At 51.5% G+C, this 17916-nt stretch overlaps 2 protein-coding genes across 2 annotated transcripts; both read left to right on the top strand.

Annotated features, from left to right (window-relative positions):
* The first annotated feature begins 6993 nt into the window (after positions 1-6993).
* LOC119278699 (probable NAD kinase 1) lies at positions 6994-13534 on the top strand. Its single transcript, XM_037560036.1, has 11 exons — positions 6994-7330; positions 7616-7723; positions 8570-8753; positions 8878-8997; positions 9604-9896; positions 10044-10138; positions 10443-10546; positions 11045-11118; positions 11765-11843; positions 12180-12487; positions 12893-13534. The coding sequence occupies exons 1-11, from the start codon at positions 7259-7261 to the stop codon at positions 13196-13198; spliced, it is 1743 nt and encodes a 580-aa protein (XP_037415933.1). The 5' UTR covers positions 6994-7258; the 3' UTR covers positions 13199-13534.
* Positions 13535-13635: 101 nt separating this feature from the next.
* On the top strand, positions 13636-17405 carry LOC119278698 (probably inactive leucine-rich repeat receptor-like protein kinase At3g28040). The gene is made up of 2 exons (XM_037560035.1): positions 13636-15465; positions 15556-17405. Exons 1-2 carry the CDS (start codon positions 13925-13927, stop codon positions 17180-17182), a joined length of 3168 nt encoding a protein of 1055 aa, XP_037415932.1. The 5' UTR covers positions 13636-13924; the 3' UTR covers positions 17183-17405.
* Positions 17406-17916: the final 511 nt, after the last annotated feature.

Genomic DNA, 17916 nt, shown 5'->3' on the forward strand with positions numbered 1-17916 from the left:
AACTTAAGTGATTTGCTTTTGTGGTGTTATATATGAACGCTTATAATATCATGACAATCATGTTGAACTCGATGATTGGTTGATCTACTAGAAATTCTATTAATATGCATAACGTGTACAATGTGTAGTATCGTAAAATACCAGCAAACGAAAAAGAATTAAAATGGAAACACAAAATTAAATGAAAAAGAAATCATAGAACTAAAAACCCACCAAACCTTATAGTACCGGTTGGTGTTACCAACCGGTACTAAAGGGCTCCAGGCCCCCGGAGGTGGCTCGTGCCACGTGTCTGCCCTTTAGCACCGGTTCGTGCTGAACCGGTACTAAAGGGGGGGGGCCTTTAGTGACCACAAATTAGTGCCGGTTATGTAACCGGCACTACAGGGCCTTACGAACCGGTGCTAATGCCCGGTTCTGCACTAGTGTGTGAAGATGAACTCTAGTTCATAATTTTTTTGTTAAAAAAGTATGATGTAATGCATGTGGGAGGACTTGTTTTGTTTTATGATGCATGTTGATATGATGATATGAAGATGTTGTTTGGAGAAAATACATTCAAGATGAACTCTATTTCAAAAAAAAGTTAAAAAAAATTGATGATATGATGCATGTTGGAGGATTTTATTTTGATATGATGCATGTTGATATGATGTGATCCATCATGTGTAGTAGATGTTGTTGGAGGAATATGCTTAAGATGAACCCTAGTTCATTTAACCAAGAAATTTCATTTTTTGTTTATGTATGCTTATGCTTATGATGCTTTTGTTTATGAAATTTTATTAAGGCAGGGACCTCTTGCGGACAACATCGGCCCACAGTACTCCATGCTTGACTACGCATTCGACAAGGGTCATCGTGCTCGTTTCATAGAGAATGGAGTGGTAAGTAATATGAAGGAAATATTGATCAAAGTTTTCGGATTGATGAAAATAAGTTCCTAACTTTTACCATCCACTTATTGACAGATGCTCCAGCCACTGCGCATTAGGGGTCACGGGGTTGCCGGGAATATGGACTATGATGAGCGCTACACGCCGTACTTCACGAGAGCCCGACTGTTGGGTTTCGTGTTGCAGTTCAAGCGTCAGCCGCCGACGCTTGTCCACGCAGCTCTGACAACTTTGATTGACCGGTGGCGACCGTAGACCCATTCTTTCCATCTCTCATGCGGGGAGATGACGGTGACCCTCGAGGATTGGGCGATGATTACCGTCATGCCAATCGATGGTCAAGCACTCACCGGACAAGTGGAGAGGACCAACTGGTAGCAAAGGGTTACCACCCTCATCGGCGACTGCCCCGGTGCTAAGGGTAACCGTACATCCGGTGTATCATTGCCCTGGCTCTTAGAGCACCAGAAGACATGCCCCGAAGACGCCGATGAGGCGACTATGGAGTGGTACGCAAGGGCCTAAAGCTCCGGGAACTCTACCAACTGGTCGTATCTGTTCTTCCTAGCCGACTGGGATACAGGGTACAGTTGGGGAACCGCATCTCTCGCCTACCTATACTGTTCGGTAAGAGAGTATCTCATTGCCTACCTACGAGAGTATGTCCATGACATTTTGTTATATCTGATCCTCATTTGATGTTTTGCAGCTTGACGATGCAACCCAGAGGACGGGAGACAAGTCCAATATGGGTGGCTTTGTCTGGCCCCTCTCCATTTGGATGTGGGAGCGGCTGCCGGTGGGGCGTCCGGAGAAGCTGCAAAGATGCCCATGGGGTGCCTATAGCGAAGACGGCGACACTACTCGACACCCCACCGTAGCTTACGAGTGGGACGTTGTCAAACTCTACACGGGCCTAAACAAGGCTTCATACAAGACCTACACCAATGAGATGGACGCTTTGACGATTACGCAGGTATATGAACTCGCTCACCAGTCACCACCTTCCTCTTTGATTCCACTTTTGACCAAGAGTGGGAACTTATTACCAATGTATATGTAATAGGTAAACTGGTGGCCGTATCATGACCGAGAGTGGGACTTCGATCTAAACGTGATGTGCGATGCGGACAGTGGTCTTTGGCGGTGCATCGTGCCCATGATCTGTGTGTACGCCGTCGAGTGGCACTTGCCACACCGCGTGGCCGCGCAGTTTGGGATGCATCGGCATACCCCACCAGGCCCGCCGACTGATACCGGTGGCCACACGCTCCACTTGTGAGCGCGCTTGTTCTTCGTGCCCATGATTTCATTGCGTTCGACTTTATTACAATTTTTCTTGTTGCTTATGCCTTGCAGGCTGAGCCGGCAGAAGAATCAGTCGATCACAGACTGGGGAGAGGAGCATAAAACTCATGTGATGGAGTGGAACCGATGGAAGTTCCGTAAAGATGGGTGAGAGGAGAGTGACTGACTGGAATGCTTACGAGGGCAAACACATGAGGTGGTGGCCATAAGCACCGTCTTCGTCTCAGGCCTCGGTGGACGGCGGAAGACATCGCGGAGCTGGAGAGGGATGACCCCGAGGAAGAGGCCTACTAGATCGGCATCAGGGACATGCATAGTGGATTTAGGGAGTTTGCGCCTCTCATCAACAGTGGTAAGTTTGAACCGACGGTTGTATTTAAATTATTTTATTCGTTATCATGACTGCTTATGCCTTTACAGTCCGGTGCTGAACAGATGCATCTTTGAAGCCTCAGGTGCACTAGGTGATACCCCCAGAAGCGTATAATCTGAGAACACATTGAGGGGGACGATGAAGATACAATTTCAGCCTCCTTGGAATAGATGCATCTTGTTCACTTGTAATCATAAATCTGATACTTATTATGCCCTTGTTTCATTGTGAGTGCAGAAGTTCGTGAAGCGTTGTCGCAAGCTGGTAGGCCTGCTTGGATGTGCTAGAGCTGGGTCGGTTGAAGCTTATCATCCTGCAGCCACACAGGGTCACATCGGCTCATCGAGCCATGTTCCCTCGTTGTCTAGGTTGGTTGAGGAGGAGGAGGAGTCCACACATGAAGAAGAGGAGGAGGAGGCCTATCATGAGGAAGAGGATGATGAGAGCAATGGGGAGGAGAAGTACGATGAAGATTACGGACCTCCACCAACTCAATCATCTCAACCATCTCAGCTGCCAAAGAGGAATCCGAAGAAGAAGGATTTGCTAAGTCCGGACCCTTTCCAGAGACCGGTTACTCGACGGTCCAAGAAGAAGACTTAAGGGACTCGTTCAAAGAGGAACGAGGACCGTACCTCCAAGAGGAGAAGGAGCAAGTAATTCTGCTCTTGGATACTTGGCTCTTGTAGTTGGGTTGTCTAGTGGTTGTGAAACTACGTGAAACTATGTGTTTGCTATTTGTGAAACTATGTGGAACTCCGTTTGCTAACTAGTTGAACTTCGTTTGACATGTCTATTTAGTTCAACTTTTATTAATGTGTATGTGATCCCCAAGTTTAATTGTTTGAGATCTGTTTTTTAGACTCTATATCATTGTTGTGATATTGTTTTTGAAAAGAAGCAAGCAAATAAAATTGGAAACATGCAAACACAGAACCATGCCGCCAAGGACCCTGGCGGTAGGGTCAGACAGCCTACCGCCAGGGCAGTGCTTTTTTTGGTCACACGGAGCATGCTACCTATTTCAGGACCCTACCGCCACCCCCCCTGGCGGTAGGTTCAAACAACCTACTGCCAGGCCGCTGCGATTTTTCGTTACAGAACCTTTCGGAGGCAAAAACCCAAGCCAACCCCTATCGCCAGAGGTGCTGGCGGTAGGTTCAGACAGCCTACCGCCATAGTCCCTGGCGGTAGGGTACTAATCCACGTCAGTATGTGGAGACGGCTGTCGTCCTCCTCCGTCGCACCCTACCGCCAGGGACCCTGGCGGTAGGCTGTCTAACTCGACCGCCAGAAGCCCTGGCGGTAGCGAAAGGGTCAAATCCCGAAATTATTTCGAACTGGGTTCAGATCCTGGATTGTTATGCGAAAAGGATCAAAACACAAAATTTAGCCTGTGTGAGTAGGACTACTTGACTGTCTCTGAATTTTGCGATTGGTGGAAGCTCATGGAAAAAATTTCGGCGATCGGATGCGGTACCAGTTGGTGTGTGTGATCCCATAAAAAAAACCAGTTGGTGTGTGAGTACTACCGGGGTAAATTTGCGTGCGGTCTGACCTGAGAGTCTGAGACCGACCGGCCGGTCAGAGCAAAGACCGGCAGGCCGACGGTAGCAGCCGCTCGAGTTGACTGCCTGGGTCGACGCTGACCGGGTTAGTTCACGGTAGAGTAGGTAGCTTTCCTCCATGAACGACGTGGAATCAAGCAAAAGCTCGGTCGACCAGGACGAAAACCTCCGGAGCCTGAGAAAGGTACGAGCATGGAACGAGAGGCACCATCAGATCACAGTTACGCACGTACTCCCTCCGTCCGGAAATACTTGTCATTGAACGACGGACGGACGGACGGATGAGTCGTCAGATCGGAGACCAACGTCCCGTTCCCTCTTCCGCTGAACGTGGACGGATCCCATCCCTCACCTCTCGCACGCCGCGTCCTGCTTCCACAGTGCCACAACCACTAGTATACTGGCTGCCTTTGACATTCGGCGCCGGCGGCCGGCGGGTCTTCACTTTTCGTCGTGCGGGGGCCTCTACCCGGGACCAAGTCAGAGGAGGCCTCCGCCGTAGCATGGCTGGCCGCACGACCCCCACCCCACCCCACCCACCCTTGTCCCGTCTCTCTTCCCACGACCACGATGGCTGCCTTGCTTTGGACGATGCTCGTGGTACAAGTGCGTGCAATCACCCACGTTTCCACGAGTCCAACGCCAAAAAAAGCATCAAAATGCCTGCCGCTCATTCCTCTCCCTTTCTGTCCACCTGACCACATTTTTAACCTTTGCAGCTCCCTCCCTTTTCATACCGTTATAAATAAAGGCATACTACATTCTAGTACTAGTAAAAGAATACCAAAGATTTTGTCGGCGTCCATCTCCCGGGCCCGGCCGCGTGCATGCACCCAATCGACGACCAGGACCTTCTTCTCCTCCATAGGGAATCGTTTGAATATACATTTCCTCTGAAAAATAAGCATATTCGTCAGTGGACACACGGCTTCGATCGGCTGATGGTATGTAGTAACTGCTACCGGGTGAAAATGGGAGCAGAGGCCGGTCGACAGAGAATCGTTTGAATATGCAGCATACGTACATCTTTTTTTCATGGTAATATGCACCTCATTAATAAAATAAATATTCAGTTACAAGCCGCGTAAACTCTGACAGCACTTAAAGATACGATAATCCTACCAAAAAAATCAGCGCCTGTCTCTCTCCACAAGGAAAACGAGACGGATTTCGATCCATCCATTGGCTGGCCAGTACGTACATACCGGGTAAGTTAAAATGGGCGGTATTTTTCGAAGGCGTATATCGCCGCTGGTGAAGTACTCTGCCTGTGTATTTGATAAATAAAAGTAAAAAGGACTTGGATTAGTCGGTCAAGTCTTGCGGATGATGAGATGAGCGCACCAAAACAAGTCTTGCAAGTAAGCTAGCTACCAGCTGCTCAAAAACGCTACACTTACGGGCTATTTTTTACTTAATCAACGCCCGTAAAGCCCCCGTGAATGTAGCATTGCTCCCAGCTGCTTGCTTAACTTGCCGGTTGTCGCCATCGTCCAGCCAGCATGCTTGGAAAATGTAGAACTCTAGGGGGAATTGTAGATAGTTGATCCGTGCCTTTCTTTAATCCTTCCGTTTGTTCACACAAAAATCAGTCGTTTTCAGCACACACAACAGAAAAATCAAGTAGATGCACCATGCCTATGATTAAAGAAAAAACAAACATTTTGGACAGCTGCGGATATACACACCAACTACGCAAACATGGTTTCCGAAACCAAGTCTTCAAGTACAAGTAACTGCTACAAGTTTTTTGCTGTTTTAATCTGAGCTTGATTTTGCGGGATATTATTCTGCGAGTTTTGCTCCCTAAGATTGTAAAATAAGCCGTCCATCGTATATAATACCTGCGTTAAAGGTGTTCAGCTACATGTCTTATTGATAACAGAAGTCTAACATCAAGTACAGTGTTAGAGAGTGATTTTTGAAGCACATTTGAAGAAAAAGTACTGGGTTAAAATAAATCAAGTGCTGACCAAAATATAAATGTGGGACTAATTTAGTACTAGTACCATTTTGCTCCTAGATTCCCAAAGGAGAATGGGCCTACCAAGCAATCAGTGTCTTCCTCGTAGTAGTAACCACGAACGTTCCAAGAACAGCAATATAATAATATTTCATATTTGCTTTATATCTATATAATCTTGTTGATCTGTTGTTATTACCAATTTTGTCAAGCTAGATGTTGAAAAATGTTGTCTCAAACCATAAAAGGAAAATTACAGAGGTTTTTGTAATAAGTCTTTCCTCTCTCACTAAGGAGCTTTCAGTATTTGAATCGTGCATGCAAGATTAGTTTCGAATGTTTCGTTGCGCCGTTAACAGAAAGGAATGATTCTTTCCAAGTGGTCTAAGTGGATGCAAAATTTCCGATGAAAGAAAGTGCAAAGAAATCATTAGATTTTTTATATAAAAAAAAGGTGAAGTTCCATCGGACATTTTTTATAGCAAATTTAGTTAGCGTGAGGAAGTCAAATTTAGTTTATGAGCACGGCAATTTTTTGGCAAAATAAAAATGAAATAAACCGAGTCGGATCTGCCATGCTCGCCGGCTAAACTTGCCAGCCTCGGCAAACAAAAAACGTCAAAATTCTGACGTCGGATTTGTATTGAAGTTGTTGAAATTTGTATGAAAATTCGTTGAACCAAAGTGCTCTTGATGGGAAGGAGCAGGAAATACATGGGGGCCGACCAAGAGGTTGGTGGTAATTTGGACTGAAACCGTACCGAAGCAAATGAGAAAGATCCATCACCGGCGCACGCGTCGACCTGGCTGCGCAGCGGGCCCCGCCAGCCCCTGACCGGACCGGTCAGCTCTCGCCGGCGCCGATAAATAGCCCGTGGATCGGGGAGGTGGTGGTGCCCGGCAACAGCCTCCTCCTCACCCTCGTCCTCGGCTACTTCGGCCCGCGCAAGCGCAAGCGCCCAACCACCACCTCCACCCACCCCCCGCAAATCCCAGGCCACGCACGCACGTAGCAGCACACCACCACTGCCCCCAACAAGCAAGCCAAAACACACACCCGGCACCGAAGCGGAAGCCAAACAGGAGTCGCCCACGCCGACGACTGAGGCGGAGCGGAGCCGAGCAGAGGAGGCCACCCCACGCGACGGCCATGGCCACGGACGCGGCGCCGAGCCAGCCGGATCGCGCCGCCATGCCTGCGCTCGGCGAGCCCGCCCACCAGGTACGCACGCGCCCGCGCCCTCCGATCCGGCCGCCTCACTAGCTGTTTTTCTGGGGGCGGGGTTTCGGCGGCCGGGAGCCCGAGCTCTGCCCGGCCCCGCTCGCCCCGTGCCTCGCCGCCGCTTCGATTCCGGGCATTCCGCGCAGCTGGTGCTCGGAATCGGCGAATTGCGATTCCGCCCCGCGGCATGCTGCTGCTGTTACCTGAACTTCTGAAGAAACATGTCCGCTGTTGTTGTTTGCTGCTGCTGACGAATGAATGCTTCGTTTTCTCTCTCTGTCTCAGGAGGCGGCCCAGCAGCTGGCGCAGCAGCCGGACACGAGGCTCCGGAGCCTCAACCCGGGGCCGATACCAATCCCGGCGGCGCCCAGCTCCAGATCGCTGCTGGAGACGGTACGTACTGCCCACCCCCCACAAAAACACTGCGCGTCGCTTTCCGGGTCATGCCGTACGCATGTTCTTGCCGCCCGCCTGCGCTTCAGTTGCGTGCCTGAATCTGATGGTCATGGGCGGCGCTATCTCCAACTAACCAACCAACCGACTAGGGTCAGGGTCCGGAGTACGGCTCCGCACGTTTTTCAGCCACCTAACTTGCCTCTCCTGCGGTTGGGGGAATGTTTGAATTCCTCTCGACATTAGTTTACTTTCCCGATTAAAATATGCAGTGGGTATCAGCCCGTTTACCCAATCTTTGTGCTGATTTGTTTTATTAAAAAAGATGTGCGCCACATTTGCATCTGAGGCTCATCGCGCATGTAGTTATGCGGAGTACGATTCGAATTCGTAGTCAGGATTTGAGAAGCAAACATTTCACCTTACATGCATGGCTCAGTTTATACTGTGGTTGTTTTAATCTGTATAGGGCGGATTAATCATTTCCCCAGTTTAGCTTTAAGGGCAACTTTTTCTATGTAAGAACTGAGGCCAGAGGGGGTTGTGGGTTAACGAGCTTACATCTTACGAGTTCATATGCCCCTATGCGCTTATATGTTGAGCTGATCTGGAAATCCTTGAGAGTTTGTAAATTTACTTATTGGGATTATCTGCTGTAATAATATAGCAAGGCTAAACTAAGGTGAACATCTTCTTTTAATGTTAGCTCGCAATCAGTGTTTTGGCTTTGAACTGAAAGGATTAAAGTCCCCACCGTAAGGAAAAGAAAGAATTGGAGACATTTTGACTCTGTTCCCCTCATCAAATTTCTCATTGTCTTATTGACAGACCTTCCTTGTATTTCAGGTTTCCGATCAAACAGTAAATCTGGATCTCACAGCCTCGCACCAAAGTGAAAATGGCTCCATTTCTACAGTTAGCTCTACAGTTAGTTCAGTGGAGTCAGAGAAAGCAGCTTATGAGTTCCTTGCTCAAACTCCTATCAAGTCAACTGATAAACACCTTGTGGAGTTTTCAGAGGCTATGAGAAGTAAGGACACACGCACTCTCAGATGACCCTACCTGAATCCTCTTACATAACAGTTACATATACATATGCTGTGATTTTTACCTGCACTCCAAATAGTGACCTGTGCAATTTTGTCAATTTGAAGCTGTTGCAAAAGCACTGCGACAAGTTGCCGAAGGGAAGGCTGCTGCTCAAGCCGAGGCGGCAGAGTGGAAACGGAAATATGAGTTAGAGACAGCGCAAAAGCAACAAACCAGAATCAAAGGTCAGATTTATACATTTGCAGCTGATGCTTTTACTATTTACAGACAGTATCATCCGTTGAGTTGATAGTTGGTTTATTGAAGTGGCGTACTAGTTCAGGTCACTAAACAAATAGTTTCCAGATGCTCACTGATCTGAAATTTACCGTTGATATTTATCACCATGTGTTTACAAAAGGAAGTTTTCCTTATGAAAGTACCAATCAAGGCAAATATAGACGTTTACACACAGATTGATGCCCATAGCTGTCACAAAATGAGGTGAGTTTATCTCACATTAGGAGTATCAAATCTATAGAAGTATGATACAATGTATAGCAACCATGGCTTAACCATTTGAGGCAAAAAAGGATGGAATCCTAAGCATAGTGCTGTGTTTCTGTAGTCCCACTTCACATGAGGAAGGCTTTATTAAGTTTGAGTCTTGGGTCATTACAGCATGCTTCCCGTGTTCGCACTTTTTATTTTAGCAAAGGGAGCATCATACTAGTATAATTGGATGGATCTCAAAACGGTCAATCCATATCTTACACCGTGAAAATTATGCCGTTTTCCAATGTATTGGAACCCTTGAGAAAAATCTAACTGGACTGTTTAACCTTGTGCAGACTGTGGCACTTGTACCGATGATAACCTAGGGAAAATGGCCAGCCAACTATCACTTGAGGCACCTGCATCTGATCAAACAGGGTGTTGTGGAAACCATGGGATATGTTCACACGAGGTTCTCCAGGACGAAGTTCCTGGACCTAACCCAAGACCTAGTCTCAGTATGGTGGGAAGAAAGGCATCATTTAGACTTTCATGGGGATGCAATGGGAACAAAAACGGCCAGCACAAGCATGACTTTGTTTCCTTCGAAAAAGGAGACATTACAACCGCAGAGCGCAGCAGTAAACAGGTTGAGCTTCTCCTCCTGTTTGTTTCATTCTGAAATAAAATGTTGTACTGTACCTATTTGATTCGGGTACCTGGAATCACTTGATCAAAGAATTGTCATTATTTAAACATGTCTCTCTTTCCTTAACAAAGGATACATTGGTTTCAGATCTTGCTGAAGTGGGAATCCCGGCCACAAACAGTGCTTTTCATAACCAAACCTAACTCCAACTCTGTTCGTGTTCTCTGTGCTGAAATGGTCAGGTGCGTTCTGTTCTGTATTGCGGCACTGGTTGCTATAGCCTTACTGTCATGTTTATGTGAACCTTATCTGTGAACACATTTAAAAAGTGTATGTTTTCCATGTTTCTGAACTGTGAGTTATTTTGCTACGCATTCACCACTGCATGAAGCACTTGTCTTCACTTAAACATTTACTTATCCAAATTATCTTGATATCACTGATTCAAGCACTTGTTAGATAGGTTATATATGCCATCATGCTATGATAAAATATGTATTGCACTTGCAGCACTAAAACTCTGAAGTGACATTTATTTTACTGCAGATGGCTTAAAGAGCACAAAAATATTAATGTCTTTGTGGAACCGTGGGTTAGCAAGGAACTTCTAACAGACGATTCTAACAACACAGTGCAAACATGGGATAATGGTAAGATAATTTATTGCATGTAATGCAGTCCTCGTGCTTCTCCAGATTAGTCATTTCAGAACACTAGATATAATTAAGAATTAATTTATTATATCAGCCATGGACCAGAGTTTTTTCTGTTTCTGATATTCTTATGAAGGAAGAATGGTCCTGATAACTGAATCAATCTGAATAAAGCTCCTTATACTAGATATATATGCAAATCATTATTGGCCGAACTGTACACAGTATTAAAACTGTGCTTTTTTATCAGAAGGTCTAGAATGTGCACATAGGCTACAGAATAGCTGCAAGTTGTAACCACTAATAACTTAATTTTAGGTGTAGATTTAGGACGAACCCACCTTTCATTGTAGGATTATATTGGCCAATTTTTTTATTTTGTTCATTATTGTGTTCATCTTTTGAGTTCTGTTAGTTTGCTAAATCTTTCCATTACTTAATCTATTCGCATAGCACCCCCCCCTTTCTCTGCAACTAATTAGAAAATTCTGATAGATGACGACAAAAAGATGTTGCACAAGAAGGTTGACCTCATTGTAACTCTTGGCGGTGATGGAACTGTTCTATGGGTAAGCAAATACAATTCTTTGGTTCACTTTGTAAAGCACCTTTGCAGATTCTTGTATGGGTTTACCCTTTTGTATAATTTTCATATAGTGGCCACCGAGTTATAATTTGCTCTAGAATGGCTAAATCTACTTCTGTTGTTATTAGTACAACCACTTGCTAATAGTTCTCTGAAGTGATAATTGCCTTCCTGGTCAGGCATTGCAGAGCTTTAGCCTCCTGTCATGTTTTTTGAATATGAAAAGCCTTAAGGGATGAGGACTTAATAGTATGTTGAAGGTTCACATGCATATTTGGTGAATAATTAATATGTTGCACCATTGGCGAACAGCTGAAGTAGAAGGTCTACAGATCTCTCCAGTATTAGTTCTTACGGGAGTTGCCACTTCAAAATGGGAAATTCTAATACAGTTTCTGTGACGGCTAGGAGTTTCTTATTAGTGTGCTATTTTGTTTGACAAAAGTAGATATCTTGTGTGCTATTTCAAGTACTGCCATCATTTGGCTGGACAAATTAGATGTTCTGTCAAGAGAAACTAATTGCTTGCCATATTCTTATTTTGATCTGTAACTTTAGGCAAGACTTAATTTGGTTCAGTTTCTCTTGTACTGCTATTCAAACTGGCTATTGATTTAACTTCATGACAGGCGGCATCATTGTTCAAAGGACCAGTTCCTCCAGTTGTTGCGTTCGCCATGGGATCGCTGGGTTTCATGACACCGTTTCGTATCCTTTATGATCGATTATGAGTGTGCTGCTAAAATTTGATGGTTAGATGATGTCTATGGCATTTCTGTTTTAGCTTTTCCCTAGTAAGTATTATCTATCTCTGTGAGCTGGTTACACGTAGTATATGAAAAAAAAAGGAAGTTTCATGTTCATATATAGCATACATTTTCCTTTCAACGATTAGTTGTCGATGATTGGCTGTTCTGACCTATATTTTCAGCAAGCCTAGATTCTAATTGGTCTAAAAAACCCATGCCTGCTAGCTGATAAATCAATCACACACGATGTTTTCTATTCTCCTGTTGGCATCAGTTGTCCTTAACCTGTTTTCAGCAAGCGAGCAATACCGTGATTGCCTGGACAACGTGCTGAAGGGGCCTTTCAGCATAACACTGAGAAACCGTCTCCAATGCCATGTAATCCGCGACGCAGCCAAGGACGAGATCGTGACCGAGGAGCCGATCCTGGTGCTAAACGAAGTTACAATTGACCGCGGAATATCATCCTACCTCACCTACCTGGAGTGCTACTGCGACAGCTCATTCGTCACATGCGTGCAAGGGGACGGACTCATCATATCAACGACGTCAGGAAGCACGGCGTATTCCTTAGCGGCCGGAGGGTCCATGGTTCATCCGCAGGTACGCCCTACCCTGTTTCACACACGCCCTGAGTCGCAGCCTCGTGCTCGCATTATTGCAGTGAATTTTGTCATTATTAGTAGTTGAAGCGACGCTTGGCTCCAAGTTCGTTGTAGTCAGCACAGTAAAAAGATGATTGCAGGCTTAGCTCTGTTAGTACCAATTGTACTTTGCACTGCAACCTCTCCTTTTCGAAGTGGCCTGTGATTTGAGGGCTCTCTGACAAAGCAATAACATCAGTTAATCTCTTGTTTTCTACCCATTAAACACTTGACTCTGCCCTTGGATCCAAGCCAATGCCCATCCGAATAAGTTTTGCTGTTTTCCCCGTGCCATATCTCCTGTCCAGCGCTGCTAGTTTGGTTGCTCACCGTTGGTGTCGTCTATCCGCATCTGCATCTGCAGGTCCCCGGCATCCTGTTCACGCCGATCTGCCCCCACTCCTTATCGTTCAGGCCGCTGATCCTGCCGGAGTACGTGACGCTGCGCATCCAAGTGCCATACAACAGCCGGGGCCACGCGTGGGCGTCCTTCGACGGCAAGGACCGGAAGCAGCTGGCCCCCGGCGACGCGCTCATCTGCAGCATCTCCCCCTGGCCCGTGCCGACGGCGTGCCTTGTCGACTCCACCACCGACTTCCTCCGCAGCATCCACGAGGGCCTCCACTGGAACCTCCGGAAGACGCAGTCGCTCGACGGCCCGCGCGACTGATAAATGAATTTGTGTTGAGCTGGGCAAAAGGCAGGGTGCTCGTGGATTTGGTTCGTGTCCGTTTACTGTTTACCTGTAGAAGTTGGCCGGAGGTGGAGTAGTGTGGTGTGTATACAGTGAGTGGCCACGGGTTCCTTGGGCTTGATGCAATGTATGACAGCACAAGTGGCAAGCGATGTGCTCACGTGGATGTAGTATGTATGGGATAGTACATGTGGCCATATGGATGTGGGAACTGGCAGCAGCTCAAAATGTAGAGAATATATGTATACGCGGCATGTATAGTCGCACCGCACCCCCCATGATGTGAATGAAATAATACATTCGTTGGTAAAATCATGCTCTGAATTCCACCGCTACCACCAGTGGACTAGACAGGCAGACGGACAGACAGTAACAGCGCCTGCGCCCGTGCCCGTGCCCGTGCCTGTGCGTCGCCGCGCCGCCTCAGTTGCCGCGCCTTCCTCCCAGTTGGATCGCCCCGGGGCGGGCGGTAGCGAGAACGTGAGCTCCTTTGTTGCTTTCCATGCGTCCAACCTACCCCCCTCGCTCACGGGCGCCTCCACCATGCTCCAACCAAAACGCCCAGCTCGCCCACTGTACCACTCACTCACGGTCCATCCACCTCACTAGATCTGTCCATCGCCGTCGATCGCCACCTCCATATCACTCCACCATCGCCATCCCAGTGCCACTCCAACCCGTCCCATCCCGGCAGCGTCAGCAATGGCGGCTCCGACCACCGTGCTACTGCTAGTGCTCTGCGTCGTCGGACTCGTGCCGCGCCCGGCCTACTCCGACGTGCTGCCGGAGCCGGTGAACGAGGAGGTGCTGGGGCTGGTGGTGTTCCGGTCGGCCCTCACCGACCCCTCGGGCGCCCTGGCCGCGTGGGCCGAGTCGGACGCCACGCCCTGCGGCTGGCCGCACGTGGAGTGCGACCCGGCCACCGCCCGCGTGCTCCGCCTCGCGCTCGACGGCCTCGCCCTCTCCTCCGCCTCCGGCCTGCCCCGCGGCCTCGACCGCCTCCCGCGCCTCCAGTCGCTCTCCCTCGCCCGCAACAACCTCTCCGGCGCCCTCCGCCCCGGCCTCTCCCTCCTGCCCTCCCTCCGCCTCCTCGACCTCTCCCGCAACAACCTCCACGGCCCGCTCCCCGACGACCTCCCCCTCCTCGCCTCCCTCCGCTACCTCGACCTCTCATCCAACGCCCTCTCCGGCCCGCTCCCGCTCTCCTTCCCGCCCGCGCTCCGCTTCCTCGTGCTCTCCGGTAACCGCCTCTCCGGCGACGTGCCCGCGGGGCTCGCCGGGAGTCCGTTGCTGCTCCACCTGAACCTCTCCGGCAACGAGCTCTCCGGCGCCCCCGACTTCGCCAGCGCGCTCTGGCCGCTCTCGCGCCTACGCACGCTCGACCTGTCCAGGAACAGGCTCTCCGGCCCTGTCGCCGCCGGCGTCGGCGCGCTGCACAACCTCAAGACCCTCGACCTCAGCGACAACCGCTTCTCCGGCGCCGTCCCCGAGGACATCGGCCTCTGCCCGCACCTCGGCGCCGTCGACCTCAGCGGCAACGCCTTCGACGGCGAGCTCCCGGAGTCCATGGCGCGCCTCCCCTCGCTCGTGCGCCTCTCCGCCTCCGCCAACCGGCTCTCCGGCGACGTGCCCGCGTGGCTCGGTGGCCTGGCCGCGCTGCAGCGGCTCGATTTATCGGACAACGCGCTCACCGGCGCCCTGCCGGACTCGCTCGGCGACCTCAAGGACCTCAGCTACCTCAGCCTCTCCAAGAACCGGCTCGCCGGCTCCGTCCCGGAGGCAATGTCCGGCTGCACCAGGCTCGCTGAGCTGCACCTCAGGGGCAACCAGCTCAGCGGCAGCATCCCCGACGCCCTGTTCGACGTCGGGCTGGAGACGCTGGACATGTCGTCCAACGCGCTCACGGGCGTGCTGCCGTCCGGGTCGACCAGGCTGGCCGAGACGCTGCAGTGGCTCGACCTCTCCGGCAACCAGCTCACCGGCGGCATCCCGGCAGAGATGGCGCTCTTCTTCAACCTCCGCTACCTCAACCTCTCCCGCAACGACCTCCGCACGCAGCTGCCGCCGGAGCTCGGCCTGCTCCGCAATCTGACGGTGCTCGATCTCCGCAACAGCGGGCTGTACGGGCCCGTGCCCGGCGACCTCTGCGAGTCCGGCAGCCTCGCCGTGCTCCAGCTCGACGGCAACTCTCTCGCTGGCCCCATCCCCGACAACATCGGGAAATGCTCCTCTCTCTACCTACTGTAAGACTTCTTAATAAATTTGCTACACTTTGTAAATTAAATTTGACAGATTTTGGGTGATAAAATTTGATGGGTTTGGTGCCATGGCAGGAGCATGGGGCACAACAGTCTGACGGGACAGATACCGGCGGGCATGGGGCAGCTGAAGAAGCTGGAGATTCTGCGGCTGGAGGACAACAACCTCACCGGCGAGATACCGCAGCAGCTGGGCGGGCTGGAGAGCCTCCTGGCGGTGAACATCTCGCACAACCGGCTCGTCGGGCGGCTGCCGGCGTCGGGCGTGTTCCAGAGCCTGGACGCGAGCGCGCTGGAGGGCAACCTCGGCGTGTGCAGCCCGCTGGTCTCCGAGCCGTGCGTGATGAACGTGCCCAAGCCGCTCGTGCTCGACCCCAACGAGTACACGCACGGCGGCAACAATAACAACGGCGACGTCCCGGTGAGCGGCGACGGCAGCGGCGGGGAGGCGGTGCCGAGGAAACGGCGGTTCCTGAGCGTGTCCGCCATGGTGGCCATCTGCGCGGCGCTGTCCATCGTCCTCGGAGTCGTGGTGATCGCCCTGCTCAACGTGTCGGCGCGGCGGCGGAGGGGTGTCGGAGGCGGCTCCGCCGATGGGCTGTTCCAGGGGAAGGAGCTGGAGCTGGAGAGCAGCGTGGTGTCCGGCAGCTCGACCAAGTCGAGCAAGCTGGCCGCCACGGGGAAGATGGTGACGTTCGGGCCGGGGAGCAGCCTCCGCACGGAGGACTTCGTGGGCGGCGCGGACGCGCTGCTGAGCAAGGCGACGGAGCTCGGGCGCGGCGGCGCGTTCGGGACGACGTACCGCGCGTCGGTGGGCGAGGGCCGCGTGGTCGCCGTGAAGAAGCTGTCGACAGCGAGCGTTGTGGAGTCCCGCGACGAGTTCGACCGGGAGGCGCGCGTGCTGGGCAAGGCGCGGCACCCGAACCTGATGCCGCTCAAGGGCTACTACTGGACACCGCAGCTGCAGCTCCTCGTCACCGACTACGCGCCGCACGGCAGCCTGGAGGCGCGGCTCCACGGCAAGGACGGCGGCGCGGCGTTCCCGGCGCTGACGTGGGCGGAGCGGTTCAGGGTGGTGGCCGGCACGGCGAGGGGCCTGGCGTACCTGCACCAGTCGTTCCGACCGCCGGTGATCCACTACAACCTGAAGCCGACCAACATCCTGCTGGACTCGCGGTGCAACCCGCTGATCGCCGACTTCGGGCTGGCGCGGCTGCTGCGGAAGCCGAAGCAGCAGCAGCAGCAGCCGGACGGCAACGGCGGCGTGGGCGCGATGGGCAGCTGCCGTTTCATGCAGAGCGCGGCCATGGGGTACGCGGCGCCGGAGCTGGCGTGCAGCAGCCTGCGCGTGAACGAGAAGTGCGACGTGTACGGGTTCGGCGTGCTGGTGCTGGAGCTGGTGACGGGGCGGCGGGCCGTGGAGTACGGCGAGGACGACGTGGCCGTGCTGACGGACCAGGTGAGGGTGGCGCTGGAGCAGGGGGCGGGCGTGGACGACGACGACGGCGCGGCGGCGGAGCGCTTGGTGGACCCGGCGCTGCGCGGCGAGTTTCCGGAGGAGGAGGCGCTGCCGGTGCTGAAGCTGGGCGTGGTGTGCACGTCGCAGATCCCGTCCAACCGGCCGTCCATGGCGGAGGTGGTCCAGATCCTGCAGGTCATCAGAGCCCCCTCGCTGCCCGGCTGCACGGCGCAACTTTTCTGACACGTCAAAGTACGACGACCAGCCAGAGGTAGGGGAGGGAGATCCATTGATTGGCATGCCGCTGGACGTACGTACGTACCATGGCCATGCATGCATGCATAGCATAGCATAGATCCGCGAGTACTACGTACGTGCCGACGTGCATTGATGCTCTCCATTGTGTGTGTTCGTGTCACGTGTTTGCTAGTGAAAATTAATCAGTTACTATTGGTTTGGCTTTTTCTCTCCTTGTGCTTTTGGTTTGGCTTTTGGATGTCAAAATGTGAGTGATGAGAGGCATTATTTTACTTTTCTACTGTTTGAAAGCGATGTTGGTAGCTACTAGCTCTCGTGACTGCTGTTCCCGGTCGAGCTGTAACGGAAGGTTGCAGTGCACTGTGCGTCCGTGCCCACTACAGCGCAGGACAGAAACCACATATTTGACGTTAGGCCCAAATCAAATCACAAAATGACCTGCTCACGAAAAAATTTCACTCTGATGACCCTTTCGAATGGTGCCCGACAGCTAGGCGCCGCACCCTATTGTGCAGCGCCCTTTCCTTAGGCGTCGCATCTCCTGCCAGCGTGGCAGCCCGAGGCCAGGCGCGGCCCCACACGCACCCGTGCAGCGCCTAAGTCCTCGGCGCCACACTGTGACGTGCAGCGCCTAGCCCTTAGGCGCTGCACAGTGACTTAAGCGCGGCCGCCCCAGCCCGACCAGGCAGTTCTTCATCTCTCCGCTCTCTGGACAGAGA

The sequence above is a fragment of the Triticum dicoccoides genome, chromosome 3B, assembly GCF_002162155.2.
Source record: "Triticum dicoccoides isolate Atlit2015 ecotype Zavitan chromosome 3B, WEW_v2.0, whole genome shotgun sequence".
NCBI classification, from domain to species: domain Eukaryota; kingdom Viridiplantae; phylum Streptophyta; class Magnoliopsida; order Poales; family Poaceae; genus Triticum; species Triticum dicoccoides.

Coding starts and splice junctions, on each gene's coding strand:
- LOC119278699 (XM_037560036.1), top strand. CDS start 7,259: ATGGCCACGGACGCGGCGCCGAGCCAGCCGGATCGCGCCGCCATGCCT. Junction 7,724..8,569: donor CCAGATCGCTGCTGGAGACG/GTACGTACTGCC, acceptor CTTGTATTTCAG/GTTTCCGATCAAACAGTAAA. Junction 9,897..10,043: donor CAGAGCGCAGCAGTAAACAG/GTTGAGCTTCTC, acceptor CATTGGTTTCAG/ATCTTGCTGAAGTGGGAATC.
- LOC119278698 (XM_037560035.1), top strand. CDS start 13,925: ATGGCGGCTCCGACCACCGTGCTACTGCTAGTGCTCTGCGTCGTCGGA. Junction 15,466..15,555: donor TGCTCCTCTCTCTACCTACT/GTAAGACTTCTT, acceptor GTGCCATGGCAG/GAGCATGGGGCACAACAGTC.